Source organism: Drosophila persimilis, unplaced genomic scaffold (genome assembly GCF_003286085.1).
Source record: "Drosophila persimilis strain 14011-0111.01,24,50 unplaced genomic scaffold, DperRS2 tig00000431-arrow-pilon, whole genome shotgun sequence".
Classification (NCBI taxonomy): domain Eukaryota; kingdom Metazoa; phylum Arthropoda; class Insecta; order Diptera; family Drosophilidae; genus Drosophila; species Drosophila persimilis.
The window spans coordinates 1,362,468-1,384,655 of NW_020825312.1; the positions used below are offsets into that span (position 1 = coordinate 1,362,468).

Consider the following 22,188-nt stretch of genomic DNA (forward strand, 5'->3'; position numbering starts at 1 on the left):
TGTCAGAAGAAATTAGAGCTCTATCAGAACTTCAAAATGTATCGGGACGAAACATTTAAGAATGGGGGGAGTTAACGTACCCAATTCCATTGAGCTCTTATACGAGTTGTAAACAATCTTTGGTTTTCCAAAACGAAAACAATTTCAATCTTGGGCCTCCGCCTAATTGATTTCTAAGATGTACAATCTCAAGCGCCCCCGCCGCAATCCCATTCTTTGACACTCGCCTAAATGGAAAACCAATGTTTGCCCACACCCGGCTTCTCATAAACAATCTCACTCCCGGCTTTCTGCAGATCCTGCACTTTAGGCCTTTTACAGTTCTCTCTTTGGATGACGAAATCTAATACTCGGGATGGCGAAATCAATTGAAATGTTTATAGAAAAACGATTCCCGAAAGGGATCAACGATGCAAAGATCAGAAAGTTCAAATCAGTCTTGATCCAGCAGCGACACCGCAAAGTCTAGCTAAATATTAAGATCGCGCAATCCCTTGGCCCGGAATTCCTTTGTGACCCTCTACTTAAATCTATATCAGTGAAGTTCGAAGTAAAATAAAAACTTTTTAAAAACACAATCCGCTACCGCAGTTGTTTAATTTGTATGTAAGAGTATGCTGCAGAAGAAATACAATTTTCGTGAAATAAAACATCGATTTATCGATTCTCATTTCCCCGTTTGAAAGGTGGCATTTTCTTTCTTTTTGGGATACCCTCACCATAGGTTTTTCTTTTAAAAAATTCCCTGTAACCCGACCATATGGCTATACCCAAGAAATACCCCTCTCATCTGTTGAGGTGATGACAGAGTGGAAATGTAAATAAATTTCCCCCGATTGGCATTCAAAATAACAGCAATTAAAATACAGGTAAACAAAAGGCAGCGGCAGTGGCAGCGGCAGCGGCAGTGTTGAAAAATACTGATTCATAAAACGTATGCAAATGTTGTGCTATTTCAAAGTACAAATATTTATGTAAATACATATGTATGTATGTATGTAAAGTATTTGCATATTGGGAAGAAAAATCAAAATCACTAAGAAAAAGAAGAAGCAGAAGAGTAGGAAAAAGAGAAGCAATCACGTAAATGAGCGCCAAAAGCCAAGCACACACACACACACACACACACACGCAAGCACGAGATCATCATGATGATGATCATTGAGTTCCGTTGCTGCTTTTGTTGCTGTTGTTGTTGTTGCCACTTTGGGGGCCAAATGTGAATCGTTTCTGTTGTATCTGTACTTGAGTGTGTTTGTAATTTGTGGCTGCCTTTGTATCTGTATCTGTATCTACTATATCTTTGTAGAATTTATGTCGCCGCCGCCGCCGCAAAAAAACAACAACAACAAAATGTTGTAATACATAAAATGAGAGCCGAACCGTAGCCGAGGCCGAACCGTAGCCGAACGTTTGGCGAGACCAAGACGACATGGCGAACGGCGAACGGCGAGCGGAGAGAGTGAGAGAGAAGAGTCGTCTAGTGCTCTCCACATGTTCATTCTGCTGCTCTCCCACTCTGGCAGTCGGCAGAAGATGATGACAAAATCAAATAAACAGAAGCAATGGCAAAAGACAAAAGCAACAACAGCAATCCATGCGGTACAATTTAAGATAGCAACAATGTCAACGACTCCCCCGACTCCCTGCTTACCGCACCCGCCCCACTCCGCCCACCCTTTCGCCATTCACTGGGATTCTTGCTTGCCTTTTTTGTTTCTCTCTTTTTAGTCCACCACTCCACTCATCCTCTCGCTGCATTCTTTTGCCGCCGGCTCTTCTTTCTCACCGCCAACTCCCTTCCGCCAACTGGCAAAAGGTGTATCGTATTTATATAAGGTAAGGCATTGCTAGAGCAGAATACTCCAACGAAAGTTGCCTATTTCTGTTCCGTTTGACGTGTGCGTACAGCCAGAGAGAGAGAGAGAGAGAGAGTTGCAGAGAGCGTACAACAAATACACCTTGTCTTATCCCACTCTTCTGCTCTTTCACCATTAACTGAGTCTGTTGCTCCACTTTTTGTTCCCCCACGCTTACTCCATATCTTGCCATTCAATTACCCGCTCTCTCGCTCGCTCGCTCTAGTCTCCTGCGGCCCCTTCATCTTCCATCTCCCTTCCGCAGCCTCATTGCTATGCGAACGCAATGTACACGCGTTTTTTGTGTTCCTTCGCCTGCTCCCTCCCCCTCATCAGCAACATTTCCCCCCCATTCAATATCAAAGCAACAACAGCAACCGCATTTGTCGTGCTTCTCTCTCTCTCTCTCCCTCTACTTGTTGTTGCTTCTGTTGCTAATTTTATTTCAATTTATTAGCATTTTATTTGCTTTTGCTTGTGTGTCTGTGTGTTGTTGTTGTTGGTTTCTCAATGCCGCCAGTTTCGTTTTGTCATTGTTGTTGTTGCTGGCACTTTTTTCATTGCTTTTTGGAAGTAAATTTGTCATACAATGATTTAATTGCTCAAATTATGAGTGTTTGGAAATGTGACAAGAAGAAGGGCGGGAGAGGGGGGGAACGTAAAAGGAGGAAAGTGGAGAGAAAAGAGTAAAACTTCCTGTAAAGCGGGAATTTTATGAGGAATTTGTCCGCCCTATTGATTTTCATTGAAAAATTGCATCCAGTCAAGGGAAACTCTCCATCAAAATGAGATTTTATTGTAATAAGTAATAAATAAGAATGGAATAGGGATAAATAGAGCAAGGAAAGGGGCCCTGACAGATATTTACATCAGTGATATCTCGCCAGTTTCCTTATTTCCTTATTATTAAAGGAAGAATCCCCAAAAGAGAATAGAAGTCCCCCCCAGAGAAACATTAATCCAAATTATATGTAATTACATTAATTATTTAATTCGAGTAAAACCTCCTTTTCTATATACATATCTTTCTCCATGACTAATGGATGATATGGGAGAGCATTGACAGTTTTTCCTCATCGCTGTATCTCTGTGCATGTATGTAAACAAAAATAAACTTTAAATATATTCCAAACAATGTTTATTCTCCCTACTTTATTGCTGCAATAACATCTCTCAAATTCTTGACCTACAATTAACCATAACATTTCCACATACAACCGGAATACAAACGTATTTATTTATTTAATTCCTCTCGAATTTCACATCTACTCCAGTTGCATCTCTCCCAAACAATTCTGTATAACGTAACAAAAAACAATAATATTATGAAATTCGATCACGTCCAATGGTTCTACAAATGAGGTCAAGACAATAAGCATTGCGATATCTTTTACAAACATTACATTCGATAAACAATCAACTTTTATCAATTGTTATTATTACTTTCCAAGAAAAGTAAACATACAATTTATAATTATTTCTTTCCAATATATTTTAAGCAGAAAGACTATTTTTTTGACCGCAACTGTAGGTGTAGCTGGTCCGTGACACATATTCCATTTGCATTCTACCATTCCATTCCCATTCCATTCCATTCCCACTCGCATTCTGTTATATTCTGATTATTGTCATTAGTATTACTTCAGTTCCGTTCTGCTTTGCTTTGCTTTGCTTTCTACTCGACAAACACTAATCAAGGAGAATTATGAAATTACATATAGAAGAACCAGAAAAGAGCGCGAGAGGGAGAAGAGAAGCACAATAATATGATAAATGAGGGAACGGGAACGGGAACGAGCACGAGCTATGGGGAAACCTCCATTGTTGAATGACAGTGACAGTCCAGCGATGGATTGGGAAACGAAATAAGAAACGACATTTTGTGGGCGTTTTGTATTGTTGAAACAAAGAAAAACATATCAATAGATGGGGGAGCAAAATGAAAAAATTCTTCTTTAAGGCGTCTTCCAGCTTCAGCCTTCAGGCGCGCCGAATCTGCGGTTGTTTTGGTTACTAGCCCCCTCCGCCAGACGTATCTGCTCATGCAGGCTCATCAGCCGGCCATGGGCCTCGCTGTACAAATCGCCATTGACGGCGAGGCTGGCGGACAGCCCCTCGCGCAGTGCCCGGACAGTGCTCTGCTGGTAGACCAGGCCCCTGCAGAACGTGCAGGGTAGATCGTCGGTGCGACCTTCAAGCAGCTCCAGGCAGTTCTCGATCTTGAGCACACGCTTATGCAGGAGCTTCACCTCTTCGACCAGCTCGCGTTTGGTGCGCCGCAGTCTCTCCAGATGACGCCCGAGGTCCTCCGGCAAAGTGGCTTCTTGGCCCGAGGACATTATTGCTCTTTGAATTTATAATTTAGTTGATTTTTTCGATTTTTGGATTTTTCAAGTAATCCGAAAGTTCTGTTCGACGTTGTTCAGTAGACGAAATATTGTAAGTATATTTTCGATGTGAAAGATGTAGGTGAACTGTCATGATCTGAGTTTTGAGGTCTGTTTGATTTACCAAACAACGATTTGGTATGACGGCCAGAGCAATTGTTCCAAGGCACTCTGAGGATATGAAAACACCTGGGGAAACACCTACATAAAACTTTCCAGAGGAATAAATGTATGTATGGCAGCCGGGCCCTCCTTATAATTACAACAAATTCTAGACTCCCGTTCGTTTTTCCTTGGCTCGTGTGCTTCTGCTGCATTTGCTGGGAGGACAGGAGAGCGATAGAGAGAAGAAGTCGAAAGATGCTCGTGATATGCAACTCCTCTGCTCTCGCCCTACACAAAGTTGTCGTTGCCGAGAGAGAGCGAGCAGTGGAAGCAATGGCGAGAGCTTGCAATGCGTGAGAGAGGCAAAGCTCGCATGCAGATAAAAAAATGAGATCAAGCGATAGGACAAAGGCGTCCCGCACTGCTCTTACGCTCGGCGCGTAGGTCCCAGAGGAGTAGGACAGCAATACTTGAATATTTAAATACATATTTAAATAATATTTGCAATTGAGGAATTCCCTTTCTTTCAGTGTCAATGCCTTTGATGTCATTTTGACACCCAATTAAAATAAAATCGTATATTTTGTAGCATTTATTCGCATTCATTCAACTTTTGTAAAACGGAGTTTTGTAATCTCGAAATACCCATTCGCACTGAGGCAACAGGTGTCAAATGGAACGAAAAATCCAAATTCAACAAGTTTGACAACGAATTTGAGACGAAGCTTGTAAATGATTTGTGCATATAACCAACCGTGTGTATGTACATAATTTATATATAAATAAATACTTTTATCTTGAGTCATTCGATTGTTTATACATTGATATTTCATATTGCATACATGGCATTTTATTTCAATTCAAAACGAAAATTTCCTGTACGAGTACGACAGCGAAATTTGAGAGGAAGTTATAGTAGTTTTTCTTTGTTTTTGTTGTTGTTGTTGTTGCTTTTGTACTTATTATTTTGTTTTGTCTAGTCAGCAATTGAGTTGCTAGCTGGAATTGTTGAATGTATCTGCGTATCTGTATATCTGGGCGCACACTATTACTAAAAATAAACCAAGTAAACAAAAGTTGGCCAAAAGGGCAGGCAGGCAGGCAGGCGGGCAGGCAGGCGGGCAGGCGGGGGGAAAACTCCCGTACAAAGTAAATTTATGGTTGAGGAAGAAAAAAAATCATTATGGAAGGAGGATGGCAGGGCGGAAGAAATGTGAAATGAGGCAGCAGATACCAAAGGGCTTACCACTCTGCCTCTCACTTGGAATTTATGAGCACCGCTTCTTATACGAGTGTGTGTGTGTATTTACGAACAAAGTTCTGGGATAAAAGTTCAGATTTGAAGGGTCTCAAAACACACTTAGTTGCAGAGTACTCCGCCCCGCATTTGTTTATTGATCTTTTCAAACACGTTTTGGGGCTTTAGTCTTTTGGTTTATTTATAGCCAAATTAAATGCACTTCCCGGTAGTAAGAGAAAAGATTACCATTTAATTGCCTTACTATTGTTATTATCCAAAAATAGACTATTGAAATGTTGAGATAGACCAAGTTCGGTGAAAGTTGTTATCTATTTTGAGTACTCAATTTCCATTAATGATGAATTTAGTTGATAAACTATCTTGAAGATAAGACTGAAAGTGCCATCAACTGATTTGGAAATACTTTAAAATAAAGTCAATGATGATATTTTAATCCATTTCACAGGACTACTATTTTCATATTACAAAAGAAAGAAAAGAAAACCAAACCTAAAGATACTGTTTCCTCAAAGCTAACGTTATTCATCATTCAGTTAACACACACGCACACACACAACACACACAGATATACAGACAACAGATAGCCAACAGTCTTGGCTTGTTCTGTTTTCGGTTTTCTCTGCTGTTTGTTTCGAAACAAACCGGTTAAACGCTTTCAGCACAAAAAGCACAACAAAGACAGAGAGAGAGATAGATAGATAGATAGATAGGTAGGAAAAAAAGAACAACTCATAAAACAGAAACCGTTTAAGCGTACAATAGGCGTAGAGATAGGTAAAGTACGAGGGGTACCGGAGAGTACAGGAGTGCAGAGTGTACAAAGGGGTGGTGGCGGGGGTAGGCGATTGGGGCGGCCCCTCGGATAGATTGACTACAACTAATTATCAACCTCAACGAATCGCACACAGCTGTACAACAGACACAGTTCCACAGTTCTATTCAGTTCTCATTTTCTTTCTCTCTCTCTCTCTCTCTGTCTCTGTCTCTGTCTCTTGGTGCCCCTATCAACAAATCACATGGACAAATGGTTACAAACTAGCATCGAATATTTCGACTATAGGATACCCGAGAAATCAGATTCTTTTGAATTAAAAAGAGATGGGGCTATACAGCCCACGCATATGCACATGTATGTATATGTATTGTGTGTAACATTCCCAAAACTGAGATCTTCCATTGTTCCAAAGTTCAAAGTAGTGTGGTTGCTAGAAGAATACTTGTGCTTGTACATAGAGGCAGAGTTCAACATCGTTAAGACCTGTAATGGCCATAAACTTCCTTCAAAAAGTATCCACAAATATTAGATAAATTTTTGTATATTTTATGTTTATAAAATTCATCCCAATTTCTCAAATTAAAAATGTTTTTTCCTTAAAGGCCAGTTTTCCCATCGGCAATGATGTTGCCTTGAAGATCGATCTTTATATATTTCTCAAGAATATGTATACATATACATATGTATGTATATGAACCATAATCAGGTATACAAAATAATATACCCTAAAATTACCCAAAGATTAAAAAGGTACAACCGACACAGTCCAGTCCTCAGGGGAGCCAGACGACACATTGTAAGCATTTGTATTATTATTTTTTTTTTTATTTCTGTTTTGTTATCAGTTTTGGTAAACGGTTTTCTGCCTGATGTCAATCGAGATTAGCTAAAATCGAGGAAAACACAAACACACATATACATATATACACATATTTTTGAGGGCTGCATAGATGTATGGGTATAGTTTGTGTGGGTTTCCGTGTGCTATTTATTTTGTTTGATCTGAGTAATTTATGAATCAGTTGGACTATTTACAGAGAGGGACAGAGCGATAGAGACGCGCGCGCACACACACACACACACACACACACACAGACACACACTCTTTACAAGCTGATAACAGAAAACCGAACAGAGAAACGTGACGCTAAAGTGGGTGGGGGTGGTCAGCGATGGAGGGGAGACGGACAACAACGTTCTCGGTATTCCAGATATTTTGCCAAGGGAGAGTGCATGACGATGATATGCAATTATACGGTATTTAAATATTTCAATATTTGTTGGATGCATACGTAATACGTATGACTGTTATTTTGTTATTATTTCGGAATGTTAAGGGCTGGCATAACGACCTGTTAGGTTATTCGATTGGAATTCTATTGAGCGGCTTATGGCCTGCAATTAAGTAATGTTGAATATATAGAAAAGAGAAAGTATCTATGGGGTATAGATATAGTTATTGACGAGATTATTTTACTGCTTAAACTGGTTTAAACTGTTTAATCGGAACAAGTTACATAAGTTTACATATACTGAATACTAAAGCTCATTTTTAACCACAAAGGGTTTCCCTTCTGCCTTACATCTTACAGGTTTTACAGGCCCTTAGCTAATATTCAATAAAACACCCCAAAACGACACCTACTGACCAGCTAGAGCCGTTATGCTCATGTCAAAAACAGAGAGCTCTCCCTCTCTCTCTTTCCTGCTCACCAACGAATAGGCGTGAAAGGAGAGCAGCGAGAAGAGCAGCAGCTGTGCTTATCAGAAGGCAAGCTCAAAGTAACTGTAAATAAGCCACCTGTAGCCATTTCGCATGCTCCCAAAAAAAGAAGAAGTAAAGAAAGAAGAGCAACACCAACACAATTATCAATTCTCTCTTTCTATCACACTGTGCTTGGCTCTCTCTGCCAAGACACACAGCAACAGCTTAATTATGCTACGCACTCATTAGATTATGTTTTCCAAGAGAGTGAGAGAGAGGAGGAACTATTTGAAGAGCTTAAATATAAATATATGAACATATGTACATGTATGTATGTATGTACATATGTTGGTATAAATGTTTGCATGTGTACCTCCAATGTGTGGGGGAGCCCTTGAAATAGGCTGATGTTTTAAAGTTGAATATTTTCTTCGCCAATCCCGCCCACGCGGGGGTGCCTTTCCTTCGTTCGTTTCCTTTCCTTTCCGTCTTGTTATTTGGGGCGGCTTTTACAGTTATTTAGTGTAACAACACTCGACGTAAGCTTTGCCTTTTAGTTGTTGTAATTCCTTTAAGCATTGCTTTTCACTTTACTTTACTTTTCTCACACTCACACAAGCACACATGGAGAGATTTCTCGTGCAGCAACTTTTTCTTTCTCCCTCTCTCTCTCTCCCTCTTTCTTTCTTTCTTTTTGCCTTTTTTCGTTGTTAAAAACCAGTATTTGGTGGCTTCTTTCACTTGTATTTTGTTGTTGTTGGATTTGTTTCTTTTTTGATTCAAGAAATTGTTGAATAACGGTTTCGGTTAGCCGCTATATTGCTTCTGTTGTTGCTGCTTTTGTCATGAATTTCACTTTGCTTTCGCGGCGGGGCACGCATTGCTTCTCTTTCTTTTCCTCCTACTCCTTCTTCTTTTCCTCGTTGTTTTCTTTAGCCGTGGGAAACCTGTCCAGCAGCCTTAATTTTATTGTTGTTGCTGGTCCTGCTCCCTAACGGCGGCTTCTTGTTGCACATTTTCCTTGAAAACTCTATTAAACACTTAAATTTTTGTAGTAAAACATATTTTTTTTACATATAAATGCAAAGCAAACAGCAAAAACAAAAAAAAAAAAACTCATAATGGAACGGTTCATTGCCACACAGACACTCACGCACACGTACACATATTTCAACACAGGCAGACACATCGAATTCGGTTCAAGGGGGAGAGGAGAGGAGTAGGAGCATATGCCGTTTCAAGGCAACTTCATTTCTTCACTCCTCCCCCGCGCTCGTGCCCCTGGGAAACAAAGAAAATTTCACTTGTCTCGACGAGACGCGCCGCACCACAGACACAAAAACACATGCACACTCTCACGCTTTTTGGAATATTTTGTAAATCAAATAAAATTCCACATTCCAAAAAGGAAACAAACACAATTTACGAAAAAAAAAAAAAAAAACAAAAAACATTTATTGACACAATTACAAGGTTTCTTGTCTTGCTTTTTGTTGTTGTTGTTGTTGCTGTTTGCTTTTACGTTTGCCTTTTGCTTTGCTGTTGTTGTTGGCCTACTTTGTGTGTGGGGAATTTTGTAGTTGTATTTTTCTCTTCTTTTTGTTGCTGCTGCTGTTGCTCTGCTTCTCCTCTGCTGTGCTGCGGCTGCTTCAACTTCTCTTCGTTGAAAAAATTTCACACGCGCCGTTTTTTCACTTCTTTTCTTTTTGTTTTGTCTTTTACGTAAATTGAATTGCCTTTTGGTAGTTTTTGGGGGGGATTGCACTTGATATTTAGCCTAAACGGGGGGTTCTTATTATGCGTGTATATGTTGCACTAAATTTATTAAATATATATTTATATATACATGGTGTGTATATGTTTGAATTTTTGTTAAAGAAATCACTACGAGAGACGAGAAATCGACGAACGAACGGGACAAAGAGAATGACAAAAAAATACCGATGAAAAAACAAATGAGTTTTGCGTTTTGTATGGGAAAAACGGCATCACTCGCGCTCGAACCAGGTTCGAGCTGGATTCGGAGTAAGGTTCGACGGTGATTGCGTTTTGTACGGAAAAAAAACTCAATGCAAAACGCAAAACGCCGCTCAAACCTCGTTCGAGTTGTTTTGGGTTTTGCGTTTGGACTGCCGTACGACCGAATCAGGGATGATACTCGTACAGAACCGATAAAATGCATTTCGTTCGGCAAAAATACTAGAAAGGCAACCGATAAATACTGGAAAAGCAAAGACTGTATTTTCTAGCCTCCAAAAAATGGCTACAAAAATGCAATAATGAAGACAAATTTAGTCTCATTAAGGCAGTCGAATGACAGCCGATTATCTTATAAATTATTAGTTTTATACTCGGTACTGACTTATTCGTCCTCCAGCTCCACTGTGCCCACAAATAATACATTCTTTGTAAACAAACACATAACAGTGTCAGTCAAGCATGTGCACCTGGTCACACTCTGCCCCGAGCAATTACAGGCAAGGGAAAACACTCAAACAAAACGGCCTCTCTTTTCATTGCTGCTCTTTATAAATCAGAAATCTGAAAATTTTCCAAAATTCGAAAAGAGTTTCAACGATTTTTGCCTTAATATAGAGAAAAATCGTTCGGGTATGGGTATACGATTTGATTTTATAGCCTTGATAAAGTCATCAAGCCATCGAAATTATTTATAAGGTAAGTTAATAAAAAAATTGATTAACAATTGAATATGTACAGATATTTCAATGGAGTATAGATACTGCGTTTATTTATTTTTATTTTTAATAAACTATACAGCGTAACGTTGACATTGAGAGAAATTTTGAAAATTAGATTTTTAAATATTGATGACTCAAATACATGTGTAGCGCCACCTAGCGCCTATCTGTGGAAAAATTCGTACTGCTGGCGATGGCACTCCTTCGATAGAAAAATCGAGTGATATTCTAATATCGTAACATCGTATCGGGCAAGCAATGACCGTTTACGGTATAATATATATTTCGGAAATTTTTTGACCGCGGCATTGAGACGAAGGTATATTTATAGTATTGATTGGGCTATAAAAAAGGGTATGGACAACAGGCAAAAACATCCAAGGCAAATTACATGTTTCGTACGAACCTTCCCATGGTTTTATTTCTCTTCAAGGCATATTGAGCAAGTGGGGTGAATTTTACCTTGCATGCGTTGCATATTCTGGGCCGTTTTGCATGTAGTCCATACCCTCTTTTTCCTCCCATTATGAAGCAAGTGTGTTGCAACCGTGTAGAATATGTATAAAATACCCTGAATTCGTCAGTATATTCACGGTATATCGGCATATAATGGTATATTTTGCCAGTTTCATCAATCTATTAAATATCATTTTTAACGTTATAAGCAAATCAAGTAGAAAATTGATTCATCAATCGTATAAAACTATGTGGGCATGGCTAAATGTTCTATATAGCTAAGAATAGTCCACGGAATATCAAAAACGAGGAATATGCAAAATAGAACTAGAATTCGTCAGTATATTTACGGTATATTTTTTAAATGAGACGGTATGTTTCGGTGCTGTTTTGAGGGTCATACTGTAGAAATACTGGTTTTCGCCGCGCTCCCATGGTATTTTTGTCAATAATTAATTTAATTTTCAATGTTATATAGAAATCCAATAATAGCAAGTATTTCGAATAGGCCAATCATGTATAGAATTGATTCATCAAACGTATAAAATTGAGTGGGCATGGCTAAATGTTCTATATAAATAGTATTATTCAACGGAACAAAGAATATGAGGAATTTGAATTCGCCGCAGTTCGCCCCAGTTCGCTTTAGCAACAATGAGTCTCATTCCATACACAAATGTTGCGGCAACATTTACTTGAAAACCGTTTTTTGGTCAAAATACAATAAAAGCAAGGACTAAAAACTGGCCAGTTAAGTAAAAAATTGATTCATCAATCGTGCAAAATTATGTGGGCATAGTTAAAGGCCCGGTTGACAACATTTAAATCCTTGGCGCTCACATTCAAAAAAGTTCGATTTGGCGCGCTCCACTCGGTATATTTTTCAAATGAGACCGTATATTTCGGTGCTGTTCTGAGGGTCATACTGTAGAAATACTGGTTTTCGCCGCGCTCCCATGGTATTTTTGTCAATAATTAATTTAATTTTCAATGTTATATAGAAATCCAATAAAAGCAAGTATTTCAAACAGGCCAATCATGTATAGAATTGATTTATCAATCGTACGAAATTGAGTGGGCATGGCTAAATGTTCCATATAGATAGTATTATTCAACGGAACAAAGAATTGGTCGTTTTTTGAATCGAATTTGAGTTCGCCGCAGTTCGCTTTAGCAACAATGAGTCCCATTCCATACACAATGTTGCGGCAACATTTACTTGAAAACCGTTTTTTGGTCAAAATACAATAAAAGCAAGGACTAAAAACTGGCCAGTTAAGTAAAAAATTGATTCATTAATCGTATAAAATTATGTGGGCATAGATAAAGGCCCGGTTGACAACATTTAAATCCTTGTCGCTCACATTCAAAAAAGTTAGATTTGGCGCGCACCACTCGGTATATTTTTCAAATGAGACCGTATATTTCGGTGCTGTTCTGAGGGTCATACTGTAGAAATACTGGTTTTCGCCGCGCTCCCATGGTATTTTTGTCAATAATTAATTTAATTTTCAATGTTATATAGAAATCCAATAGAAGCAAGTATTTCGAATAGGCCAATCATGTATAGAATTGATTCATCAAACGTATAAATTTGAGTGGGCATGGCTAAATGTTCCATATAGATAGTATTATTTAACGGAACAAAGAATATGAGGAATTTTAATTCGCCGCAGTTCGCCGCAGTTCGCTTTAGCAACAATGAGTCTCATTCCATACACAAAAGTTGCGGCAACATTTACTTGAAAACCGTATTTTAGTCAAAATAAAATACATTTAGATAATTAAAAGAAGCAATCTTGTAGAAAATGCATTTATCTATGGGATAAAGCTAAGTGAGCAAATCTATATAGCTTAAAATATAGGCAATACCCGATTCGCCGCAGTTTCGCTTTTGCAACAATGAGTCTCATTCCATACACAAACATGTTGCTAATTCCATGCACACATACCCTGGGGGAAATGGATGTTATAGAATTGAGGAAATGTTTGTCATCGCAGGCTCAGTAGGTATCAGGATCGACATAAATATATACAAGATACTAATAATACACATGAATAAGTCAAAAAAATGTCAATTTGAGAAAAGGTCTTAGTAAATTGCGTTTGAGCTACATATAAAATTAACGAAATAGGGTGCACAAAGGCCTATACACGCATCATGTCTTCAAATACCAGCAACATTGCGACTGATTTTTTGTTGAACTATTTTGTTCAAACCTTGTTTTAGTCAAAATACAGTAAAAGCAAGGACTAGAAACTAACCAATTGTGTAGAAAATTGATTCATCAATCGTATAAAATTATGATGGCATAGCTAAATGTTCTATATAGCTAGTAATATTCAACGGAAGAAAGAAAACGAGGAATATGACCGATTATTCCCTTTCGTTATTTTGTGTGACCTTTTTCGCTAATACCTTTTTTTGTTTGAATATTTTTGCTAAAACCTCTTTTTACGCAAAATGCAATAAAAGAAAGTGTTTAAAATAACCCAGTCAATTAGAAAATCGTATAAAATTATGATTGCATGGCTAAATATTCTATATAGCTAGTAATATTCAACGGAAGAAAGAAAACGAGGAATATGTAAAATATAACTTTAATTCGTCAGTATATTTACGGTATATTTTTTAAGTGAGACGGTATATATCTGACGGTAGGACGCTTTATTAATAGCGTGGAATTTCGGGCGGGAAAAAAGTAAAAACAATAGTAAGTCTGGGGAAATTGATTAAAAAATAGAATAATAATATAGTATTTCGCATAGAAGATGCCACCCGAAACAGGTGAAACATCGAAAGTGGCCGAGCGGCGGTACTGCGGCCTGGGCAACCATTTGCTCAAGACGCCCAACACCACAATTAAGGATTCAAATATGCGGCACTTTGCACTCAACATCAATCCGGAACTGCGACGGGATACTCCGCTCTGCATGGATTGCTACAAGACACTGGGAAAGATCTACAGGTTTAAGTTGAAACATGCAATCCAGCATCGTCAAAAGCAGCAGGCCGAGAGCATCTCGGACGTGAGCTCCAGTCAGCGTCAGGACTTGCTTACTTCCTCGTCGGAGGTCACCTCGATGACGTCCAGCACAATCATAAATAGACTGGCGACGGCCACAGCGACGGCTGCTAAGCCACCAACACCCGTACCCGTCCGTACACCCTCACCCTCGAGCGACAGCGATGATAATATGCCCACAACTAGCGCGGCGGCGGCAGGAAAACGCAAGCGCTCGCATCCAATGCCAGAGGCACAGCCCGTCGCACAGGCATCACACAGATACTCTGTGAGCGATGACGACGATGCCAATTCGGATCTGAGCCTGAATGCGGTGAATGGGACGCGGCTGCCACACATCCAGCCGATACCGAAACGACGCCAGGTGGTGCACCTTAACAAGACGGCCATGGATATCTATCTAGCAGGGACCACAGGCGGATGATACTCTAGTCTTGTAATTTTTTTTTTATTTACAAAATTGTGGCATAATACTGCACCACAATGTTAAGACATTTTTTTCGTTGAGCCAAATTAAGAAAGGGCTCGAAGCTGGTGACTTCTGTGAAGGTTGTGTAACTTTATTATTTTCTTATGTTTTTGTATCTGTACTGAACGCTCGTAGCTGTAATTCCAACATTGTATTCGATTAACTAAATCAAATTTGAAAACGCTTTTTTTTTTTTAATTCGTATTTTATTTATGCAATTACCCCAAATAATAAATAAAAATGTATTGCAAGCTGCAACTTAGATAAGCCACTTTTACCATAAAACAATTTAAATTACAAAGATTTGACAAATTAGGGGGCATCAACATTTTGAAAACATCATAAATATCAGAAGTCCTTCATTTCCAAATATGAAATTTAATAGCACGAATCGGACACGCTCGAAAATTAAGAGGCACTTGAGCCCAAGCTGTAATAAATTGAAAATTGTTACCATTGTGTATTTCAACATTGTATTCGATTAACTAAATCAAATTTGAAAACGCTTTTTTTTTTAAATTCGTATTTTATTTATGCAATTACCCCAAATAATAAATAAAAATGTATTGCAAGCTGCAACTTAGATAAGCCACTTTTACCATAAAACAATTTAAATTACAAAGATTTGACAAATTAGAGGGCATCAACATCTTGAATATATCATAAATATCAGAAGTCCTTCATTTCCAGATATGAAATTTAATAGCATGAATCGTCGAATCGGACATGCTCGAAAATTAAGAGGCACTTGAGCCCAAGCTGTAATATAATTGAAAATTGTTACCATTGTGTATTTCAACATTGTATTCGATTAACTAAATCAAATTTGAAAACGCTTTTTTTTTTTTAATTCGTATTTTATTTATGCAATTACCCCAAATAATAAATAAAAATGTATTGCAAGCTGCAACTTAGATAAGCCACTTTTACCATAAAACAATTTAAATTACAAAGATTTGACAAATTAGAGGGCATCAACATCTTGAATATATCATAAATATCAGAAGTCCTTCATTTCCAGATATGAAATTTAATTGCACGAATCGTCGAATCGGACACGCTCGAAAATTGAGAGGCACTTGAGCCTAAGCTGTAATATAATTGAAAATTGTTACCATTGTGTATTTGCTATCGTCTTTACTTCTCCAGCAGCGCATTTTTTTATTTTTGGGGTTCAACCGTGAGCCGAACGCAACAGGTACCAAAGCCGAACGCGACAGATCCCAAAGCCGAGGACATGGAAGTTGCTGCACAAAATTCTGTTGGTACTTTTTCTATATACCTGTACTGTATTTTTAGTGCCTGAACTCGAAAAATTAGTTATATTTCCTTGAAAATATATTCCAACCCACAAATATATCCAAATCAATATCCAAAAATATATCCCAATATATATTATCAACAAAAAATATATCGATATGTATCGATATCAAAAAATAATAAACATCTGTGCCCTATATAAACAAACCGAACTGCGTTGCAGTTGTTTTAGTTGACAAATTTTTGAGGCGCTCACAACAAACGCAAAGCAGTTAGAAACGGAACCTCAGCCGACAGTGCTCTAAACTTATTTTGAACATCTAAATTCTGGTTATCCAACTAAATTGAAGACAAGATGGCTGCACGCGATGCTGCTTCGAATCAATTGATCGACTACAAGAACACCCAAACGGTGAGTGGGAGTTCGATTGGGAGGGGAGTGAGAGGGAGCCGTATGATTGCATTTTTTTTTTTTTGTGTGTGCAAGTTGTTTGTGTGTGTGTGTGCAAGTGCCGGGCCCCGAAAAATGGAAGGAAAGGAGAAAAACAAAGAGAAAGGAAAGGCAAAGCGGAGTGCAAAAATAATTATTATTCAAAGCTCAAACAAAAAACAACACAATTAAATCAATGAATGCGCTACGTGGAGCCTGTACTTTTTCAAATGTTACCAAATTTCGCAAGCAAGTTCTCTCTGTACAGGAGATCAAAGTTCAAGTAGCCGCCGCCTCTCAGCTGTGCACCGCCCGCTCCTTTCAGAGAGAGAGAGAGAGAGGGAGTGAGAGTAGTTCTGTCTCTTATCAGTTCTGTTGATAACGCTTATCGTATTTAGTTTTTGGATTTATGAAAGTCTGAACCTAATCCAAAGTATATGGCACTGCAGAAACTGAAGTATTGCCCATACAAATGTAAATTTTTCACTTTTTTGCACTGCATTTCTTTTCTAACCTTGTTTAACCTTTGCCCAAATGTTTTTCAATTTTTCTTTCCCTCTTATTGGCAATTAGTTATTACCACTTTTGTGTTAATTACTCGCTCTCGCTTTTGTTGAGCAACGTGCACCATATTTTTAATTTAGATTTAGTTTTGAAAGCATTCGAATGGGAAAATCGTGCCCGGAAAATTATGGCACGAAATATTGAAAGTATTGTAAATGATAGAAGAATAAAAGAAATGGGTAAAAGGACTGAAATCCAGAGACCACAAATAACTCCAATCCATTTCCATTTCCATTTCCATGCCCCATAAATCGATAATACAACTGACATTTTGTGCTTAGTAATTGCCCCAAAAAGATTAGATCTGACAGGCAATATCTGATTAGCTGCAGGGCACCATTTTAGCCTTGGCCAGAACTTTCGAGCTGTGGCCATTGGCCAACATTGAGCCAGCGGATCAATTAAGGCAACAGCTCTACTTCTGTTTAAAACAAAAACAAAAAGCAATTAAATGCAATTTTTGTATATAGACAAAAGGCACACGCGAGAGTGCGCGAGGGCCGAGAAAAGTTGGTTGAACCGTTGCAGGTTTTTGAGGTTGGGTTGGAAAAATCGCGCGCTGCAAGTCAATGGACTCTCGCCGCTCAATGTTGCATAAACTGGTTGCAATGGCTCCATGCGACGATCAGTTACAACGACTCGGGCCTGGGCCAAGAAACTCGTTTCGAGCCAAAAGGTAGAAAGGAGGACAGACAGACAGACAGGACGGGACGGGGCCGGGGCCGGTCCGTGTAAGGAAAATGCGTGCGTTTGGAGCAAATTTTCTTTCTCTAATTTGGTTATGCAATTGAGCTGGAACGCCCGGCCCCGGGCTATGTGAGAATATGTTTGGAAATGACCCAGAAAAGAGGCAATCCGCCCAGTCGATTCGTTCGTGTTGTTTCACTCGAATCCGGCCATCTATGACGAAACTATGAAAACTGCATTTTGTCAGGCAATTAGCCATTTGCCTTTGTTTTAGCCAAACACTCATTTCAGTTCAGTTCGGTTCGGTTCACAGGATGGCAATGGAGTCTTTTACACATGTACTGAATCATTTGAAGAATGCCGAGGAAACCATAGAAATCCAATGGGTTCTTGAGTTTCAGGGATTTTTCGAAAGATCGCGAAGGTCTTTTAATGGCTAAGAATGCCGCAAACAATGAGAGGGGGAATTCTTTATAATTAGCTTTACTTTCGTCATATTTAAGGTCTGTAATAAAATACAATACAAAAATTCTTATAAATTGTTGAACATTTAAAGGTTCTGCATTTTCTGCTACTCTGCTTGCACGGATCTTATAGGCCTTGCCGCTGCCTCATTAACGTCGCAACGTTTACATGCCATGCCATGGCATTCCAATCGATTCCCTTCCAATTATCTCCGCGACAAGCTGCAATTAAAAAACTTTCCTACAAGTACATATATGTAGATACAGATACTCCCGTATGCTCCATACCTTGGTCTTTATGTATTTTGCATTCTTGTAGATCGAGTGTGGGGCATTATCAGTCGACTGTCGTCTGTTGTCTGTTGTCTGTTTGCATGCAACACAGTACAGATTGATTGCTCCACTATCTGGCCTGGCCTCTGATGTGTGGCCCCACCATTGTTATGCGTAGTCTCAAAGTGCAAACAGTTCTATTCTGATTGAAGCGAAAAGAAATGCAAGAAATTGAGAGTGCAGAAAAGTTAATAGTGCGATGAGGAATGCAGAAAATTAGGAATTCAGAGGAGGGTTCAGCAAAAAGGTGAGGTAAGGAAACGAAACGAATCGAATCGATTTGCATTAGAAAAGATACTATATGTAGGAAGCGATCTAATCGAATCGCATTTTATTTCGACATTAGAAACAAGTACTTCATCGCTCTTCATTCTTTCCTCTTTTAAGTTCGAAAGAATCCAGATATAATTCCGAAAAACAACATTTTTATATCCTAGTATTATTAGCCAGACAGTAATCCCCACACAACGTCTAAATGACTTTGTTGTGAAATAAAAAAAGCATCAGCTAATTTATATTTCTGACACATCGCCAGATAAACAGAGAAAAGAGGCTCCACTTTGATATACAACCTTTGTATGCACTTTATTGTTCCAGAAATGCCCTCAAATTATCATTTCACATGGCGTTGCGCTCTCTCATCTCTCATCTCTCAGATGATTCCATTAACGGGCGACGCTTTGTGCAAATTGTTGGGCAAAACTGATTCCATAATGAATTGGCTAGCTGGCTAGCTGGCTGGCTGGCTGGCTTGCATGTGGAATAAACGATAAGGGGATCAAGGAGTGGCGTGGCTGCTGCACCCATGGGGAAATTGAATTAATCGGTATGCTCTGATGACAGAGATAATATATATCGTTTAGGGAAATACGCATTAAATGACTGAGAAACCCAGAAGTAGAAATATAGGAAGTAATCTCTGGAAGGTGGGTTGCTGGGAGAACCCAACGCCGAAGAACTCGCAGCGAAGGAATGGTCAGAGGGAAAGGCCAGCTCTAAAGACTAAGAATTGCAATCTTTCTGGCCATAAAAATACAACTCGAAAATCGTGACAATTGGACTTCATTTCCCCCATCCCCCCTCCATATGCTCAATTTTTATACGAATGGTAAATATTTTTGGCCCCACAATGTGACCCCCCAGGGCACGCCTATATATACAAATGCGTACACCGCCGCTTCGATAAGTGCCTGCAATCTTTATGTTTATGTTTTCGTGCCGAATGCCGGGTGCCGGGCACACACACACACACAGACACACACCTACCTTTCTAAACAAAATACGAAAGTCCGTTCCCAAAAATAAGTATTAGAGCGATAAGGGGATTAGATAAGATTGGGCTGCGGGATGGATGGCTGTATGGAGGGATACTTTGAGCACCGAAATGGCATTCGGTTATGCAACCGAAAAGAGATAGAGAGACAGAGAATTGCAACTAACAAAGACTGGAATTGCTTTCGTTTCAGGTGTCGCCGGGATCGATCACCACTGGACATGGATCGCCGATTGGCATCAAGGATGCCACACAGACTGTGGGTCCACGTGGTCCCGTGCTGCTGCAGGACGTGAACTTCCTCGATGAGATGGCGCACTTCGATCGCGAGCGGATTCCCGAGCGTGTGGTCCACGCCAAGGGAGCTGGCGCCTTTGGTTACTTTGAGGTGACGCACGACATCTCCAAGTACTGTGCCGCCAAGATGTTCGACAAGGTCAAGAAGCGCACACCCCTGGCCATTCGCTTCTCTACGGTGGGTGGCGAGAGCGGCTCGGCCGATACGGCCCGTGATCCGCGCGGATTTGCCGTCAAATTCTACACGGAGGATGGTGTCTGGGATTTGGTGGGCAACAACACCCCGATTTTCTTCATTCGCGACCCAATCCTGTTCCCCAGCTTCATACACACCCAGAAGCGCAATCCGCAGACGCACCTGAAGGATCCCGACATGTTCTGGGACTTCCTCACCCTGCGCCCGGAGTCGACGCACCAGGTGTGCTTCTTGTTCGGTGATCGTGGCACTCCCGACGGCTACTGCCACATGAACGGCTATGGATCGCACACGTTCAAGCTGGTGAACGCCAAGGGCGAGCCGATCTACGCCAAGTTCCACATGAAGACGGACCAGGGCATCAAGAATCTGGACGTGAAGGCCGCCGATGAGCTGGCCTCCAGCGATCCGGACTACAGCATTCGGGACCTGTACAATCGCATCAAGACCTGCAAGTTCCCCAGCTGGACCATGTACATCCAGGTGATGACCTTCGAGGAGGCCAAGAAGTTCAAGTACAATCCTTTCGACGTGACCAAGGTCTGGTCCCACAAGGAGTTCCCCCTGATCCCCGTTGGCAAGCTGGTGCTCGACCGCAATCCCAAGAACTACTTCGCCGAGGTGGAGCAGATCGCCTTTAGCCCCGCCCACCTGGTGCCCGGCATTGAGCCATCGCCCGACAAGATGTTGCAGGGCCGTCTCTTCTCCTACTCGGACACGCACCGCCATCGCCTGGGGCCGAACTACTTGCAGATCCCCGTGAACTGTCCCTACCGCGTGAAGGTGAACAACTTCCAGCGCGATGGGCTGATGAACGTGACGGACAACCAGGACGGTGCCCCCAACTATTTCCCCAACTCGTTCAACGGACCGCAGGAGTGTCCCCGGGCCCGTGCCCTGTCCACCTGCTGCCCCGTCACCGGGGACGTGTACCGCTACAGCAGCGGCGACACCGAGGACAACTATGGCCAGGTCACCGACTTCTGGGTGCACACGCTGGACAACTGCGCCAGGAAGCGTCTGGTGGCGAACATTGCCGGCCATCTGAACAACGCCAGCCAGTTCCTGCAGGAGCGGGCCGTCAAGAACTTTACCCAGGTGCACGCCGACTTTGGTCGCATGTTGACGGAGGCCCTCAACCTGGCCAAGTCCTCAAAGTTCTAAGCACCACCCCGCTCGAACTGCGACTTGGTTATTGGCCTTAATTACGGTTTATATTGCTGTTAACATCCCATCCCCCCTCCCCCCATTCCAACACGATCTTCTACCACCACGAATTTGACTAACAAGAGCGGAAGGCTTCTTGGCTTCTTGGTTGCGGGCATTAATCTGTTATCTGTCTTGTTTTGATATTCAAAATTGTCGTAAGCTTTACACGAACACACATTTATATGCAATGGATATATAATAAATTCTTTATACTTTGATACAAAGCGCGACTGGCTTTATTTGTTGTTGATATAAGATGGGACCCCCAATACTGCCTGATGCCTCAGGAAAGAAACCCGCGAGCACTAACCCTCCTAGTCTCCTTTGGGTCCATGTCCATCTACTCGACATTGAAGCCGGATCTGGGCCTGTCCTCAGTGAGCGTCGCGTCTGTTGGATGTTAGCAGGCAGTGCAGAACGGCACTGGGCACAAGGGCTTTCAGCGTGTCAGTAGGCTGTCTTACGCCACGGTAAACCCCCTCTTCCTACCGGCATGCTTATCGCTTCCCCGTGGGGATTCACTAATCTCTAATGAAATGAGATTGCTTGCTCAATTCCAGTGTGCTGGCTTCGATTCTCTTCTTGGTGCCGTACAAATCTCTCCTGCGGGAGCGAGAGATATTTATTTCGTGTTCTGTCTCGCATGCTATCTCTCTCCTCGTATACGTACGTACATATATCTAATAACGTACATGGGTGAACACCTCCGATTGTTTTACGTATTATAGAATAC

General features: G+C 40.6%; 4 protein-coding genes and 1 long non-coding RNA gene across 6 annotated transcripts in view; 2 read left to right on the plus strand and 3 right to left on the minus strand.

Annotated features, from left to right (window-relative positions):
- LOC6595826 overlaps window positions 1-8,783 on the minus strand; it is a 30,854-nt gene extending 22,071 nt beyond the window's left edge. The window contains exon 1 of the mRNA XM_026989678.1: window positions 8,466-8,783. The gene's annotated coding sequence lies outside the window, so the exon portion shown is untranslated. The remainder of the gene's footprint in view (window positions 1-8,465) is intronic.
- Window positions 3,833-4,198, minus strand: LOC6595824. The gene has a single exon (XM_002021265.1). The coding sequence runs from the start codon at window positions 4,196-4,198 to the stop codon at window positions 3,833-3,835; it is 366 nt and encodes a 121-aa protein (XP_002021301.1).
- A 203-nt stretch (window positions 8,784-8,986) lies between the features above and the next one.
- Window positions 8,987-10,165, minus strand: LOC113566029. 2 transcript variants are annotated; one of them, XR_003408901.1, is made up of 3 exons: window positions 10,034-10,165; window positions 9,650-9,907; window positions 8,987-9,122 (listed from the first exon to the last, which is right to left on the minus strand). It is a non-coding gene; the product is annotated as an uncharacterized LOC113566029 (long non-coding RNA). The 2 variants fall into 2 exon arrangements; XR_003408900.1 differs by having other exon boundaries at window positions 8,987-9,132.
- Window positions 10,166-13,924: 3,759 nt separating this feature from the next.
- LOC6595823 lies at window positions 13,925-14,803 on the plus strand. Its single transcript, XM_002021264.2, has 2 exons — window positions 13,925-13,961; window positions 14,017-14,803. Exon 2 carries the CDS (start codon window positions 14,020-14,022, stop codon window positions 14,695-14,697), a length of 678 nt encoding a protein of 225 aa, XP_002021300.1. The 5' UTR covers window positions 13,925-13,961; window positions 14,017-14,019; the 3' UTR covers window positions 14,698-14,803.
- Window positions 14,804-16,248: 1,445 nt separating this feature from the next.
- Window positions 16,249-21,675, plus strand: LOC113565973 (catalase). The gene is made up of 2 exons (XM_026989466.1): window positions 16,249-16,414; window positions 19,947-21,675. The coding sequence occupies exons 1-2, from the start codon at window positions 16,358-16,360 to the stop codon at window positions 21,408-21,410; spliced, it is 1,521 nt and encodes a 506-aa protein (XP_026845267.1). The 5' UTR covers window positions 16,249-16,357; the 3' UTR covers window positions 21,411-21,675.
- The last annotated feature ends 513 nt before the right edge of the window (window positions 21,676-22,188 follow it).

Bases quoted from the DNA above. Each gene is read 5' to 3' on its own strand.
- LOC6595823 (XM_002021264.2), top strand. From the start codon at position 14,020: ATGCCACCCGAAACAGGTGAAACATCGAAAGTGGCCGAGCGGCGGTAC.
- LOC6595824 (XM_002021265.1), bottom strand. From the start codon at position 4,198: ATGTCCTCGGGCCAAGAAGCCACTTTGCCGGAGGACCTCGGGCGTCAT.
- LOC113565973 (XM_026989466.1), top strand. From the start codon at position 16,358: ATGGCTGCACGCGATGCTGCTTCGAATCAATTGATCGACTACAAGAAC. The intron at 16,415-19,946 runs GTGAGTGGGAGT...CTTTCGTTTCAG, and splicing joins ACTACAAGAACACCCAAACG to GTGTCGCCGGGATCGATCAC.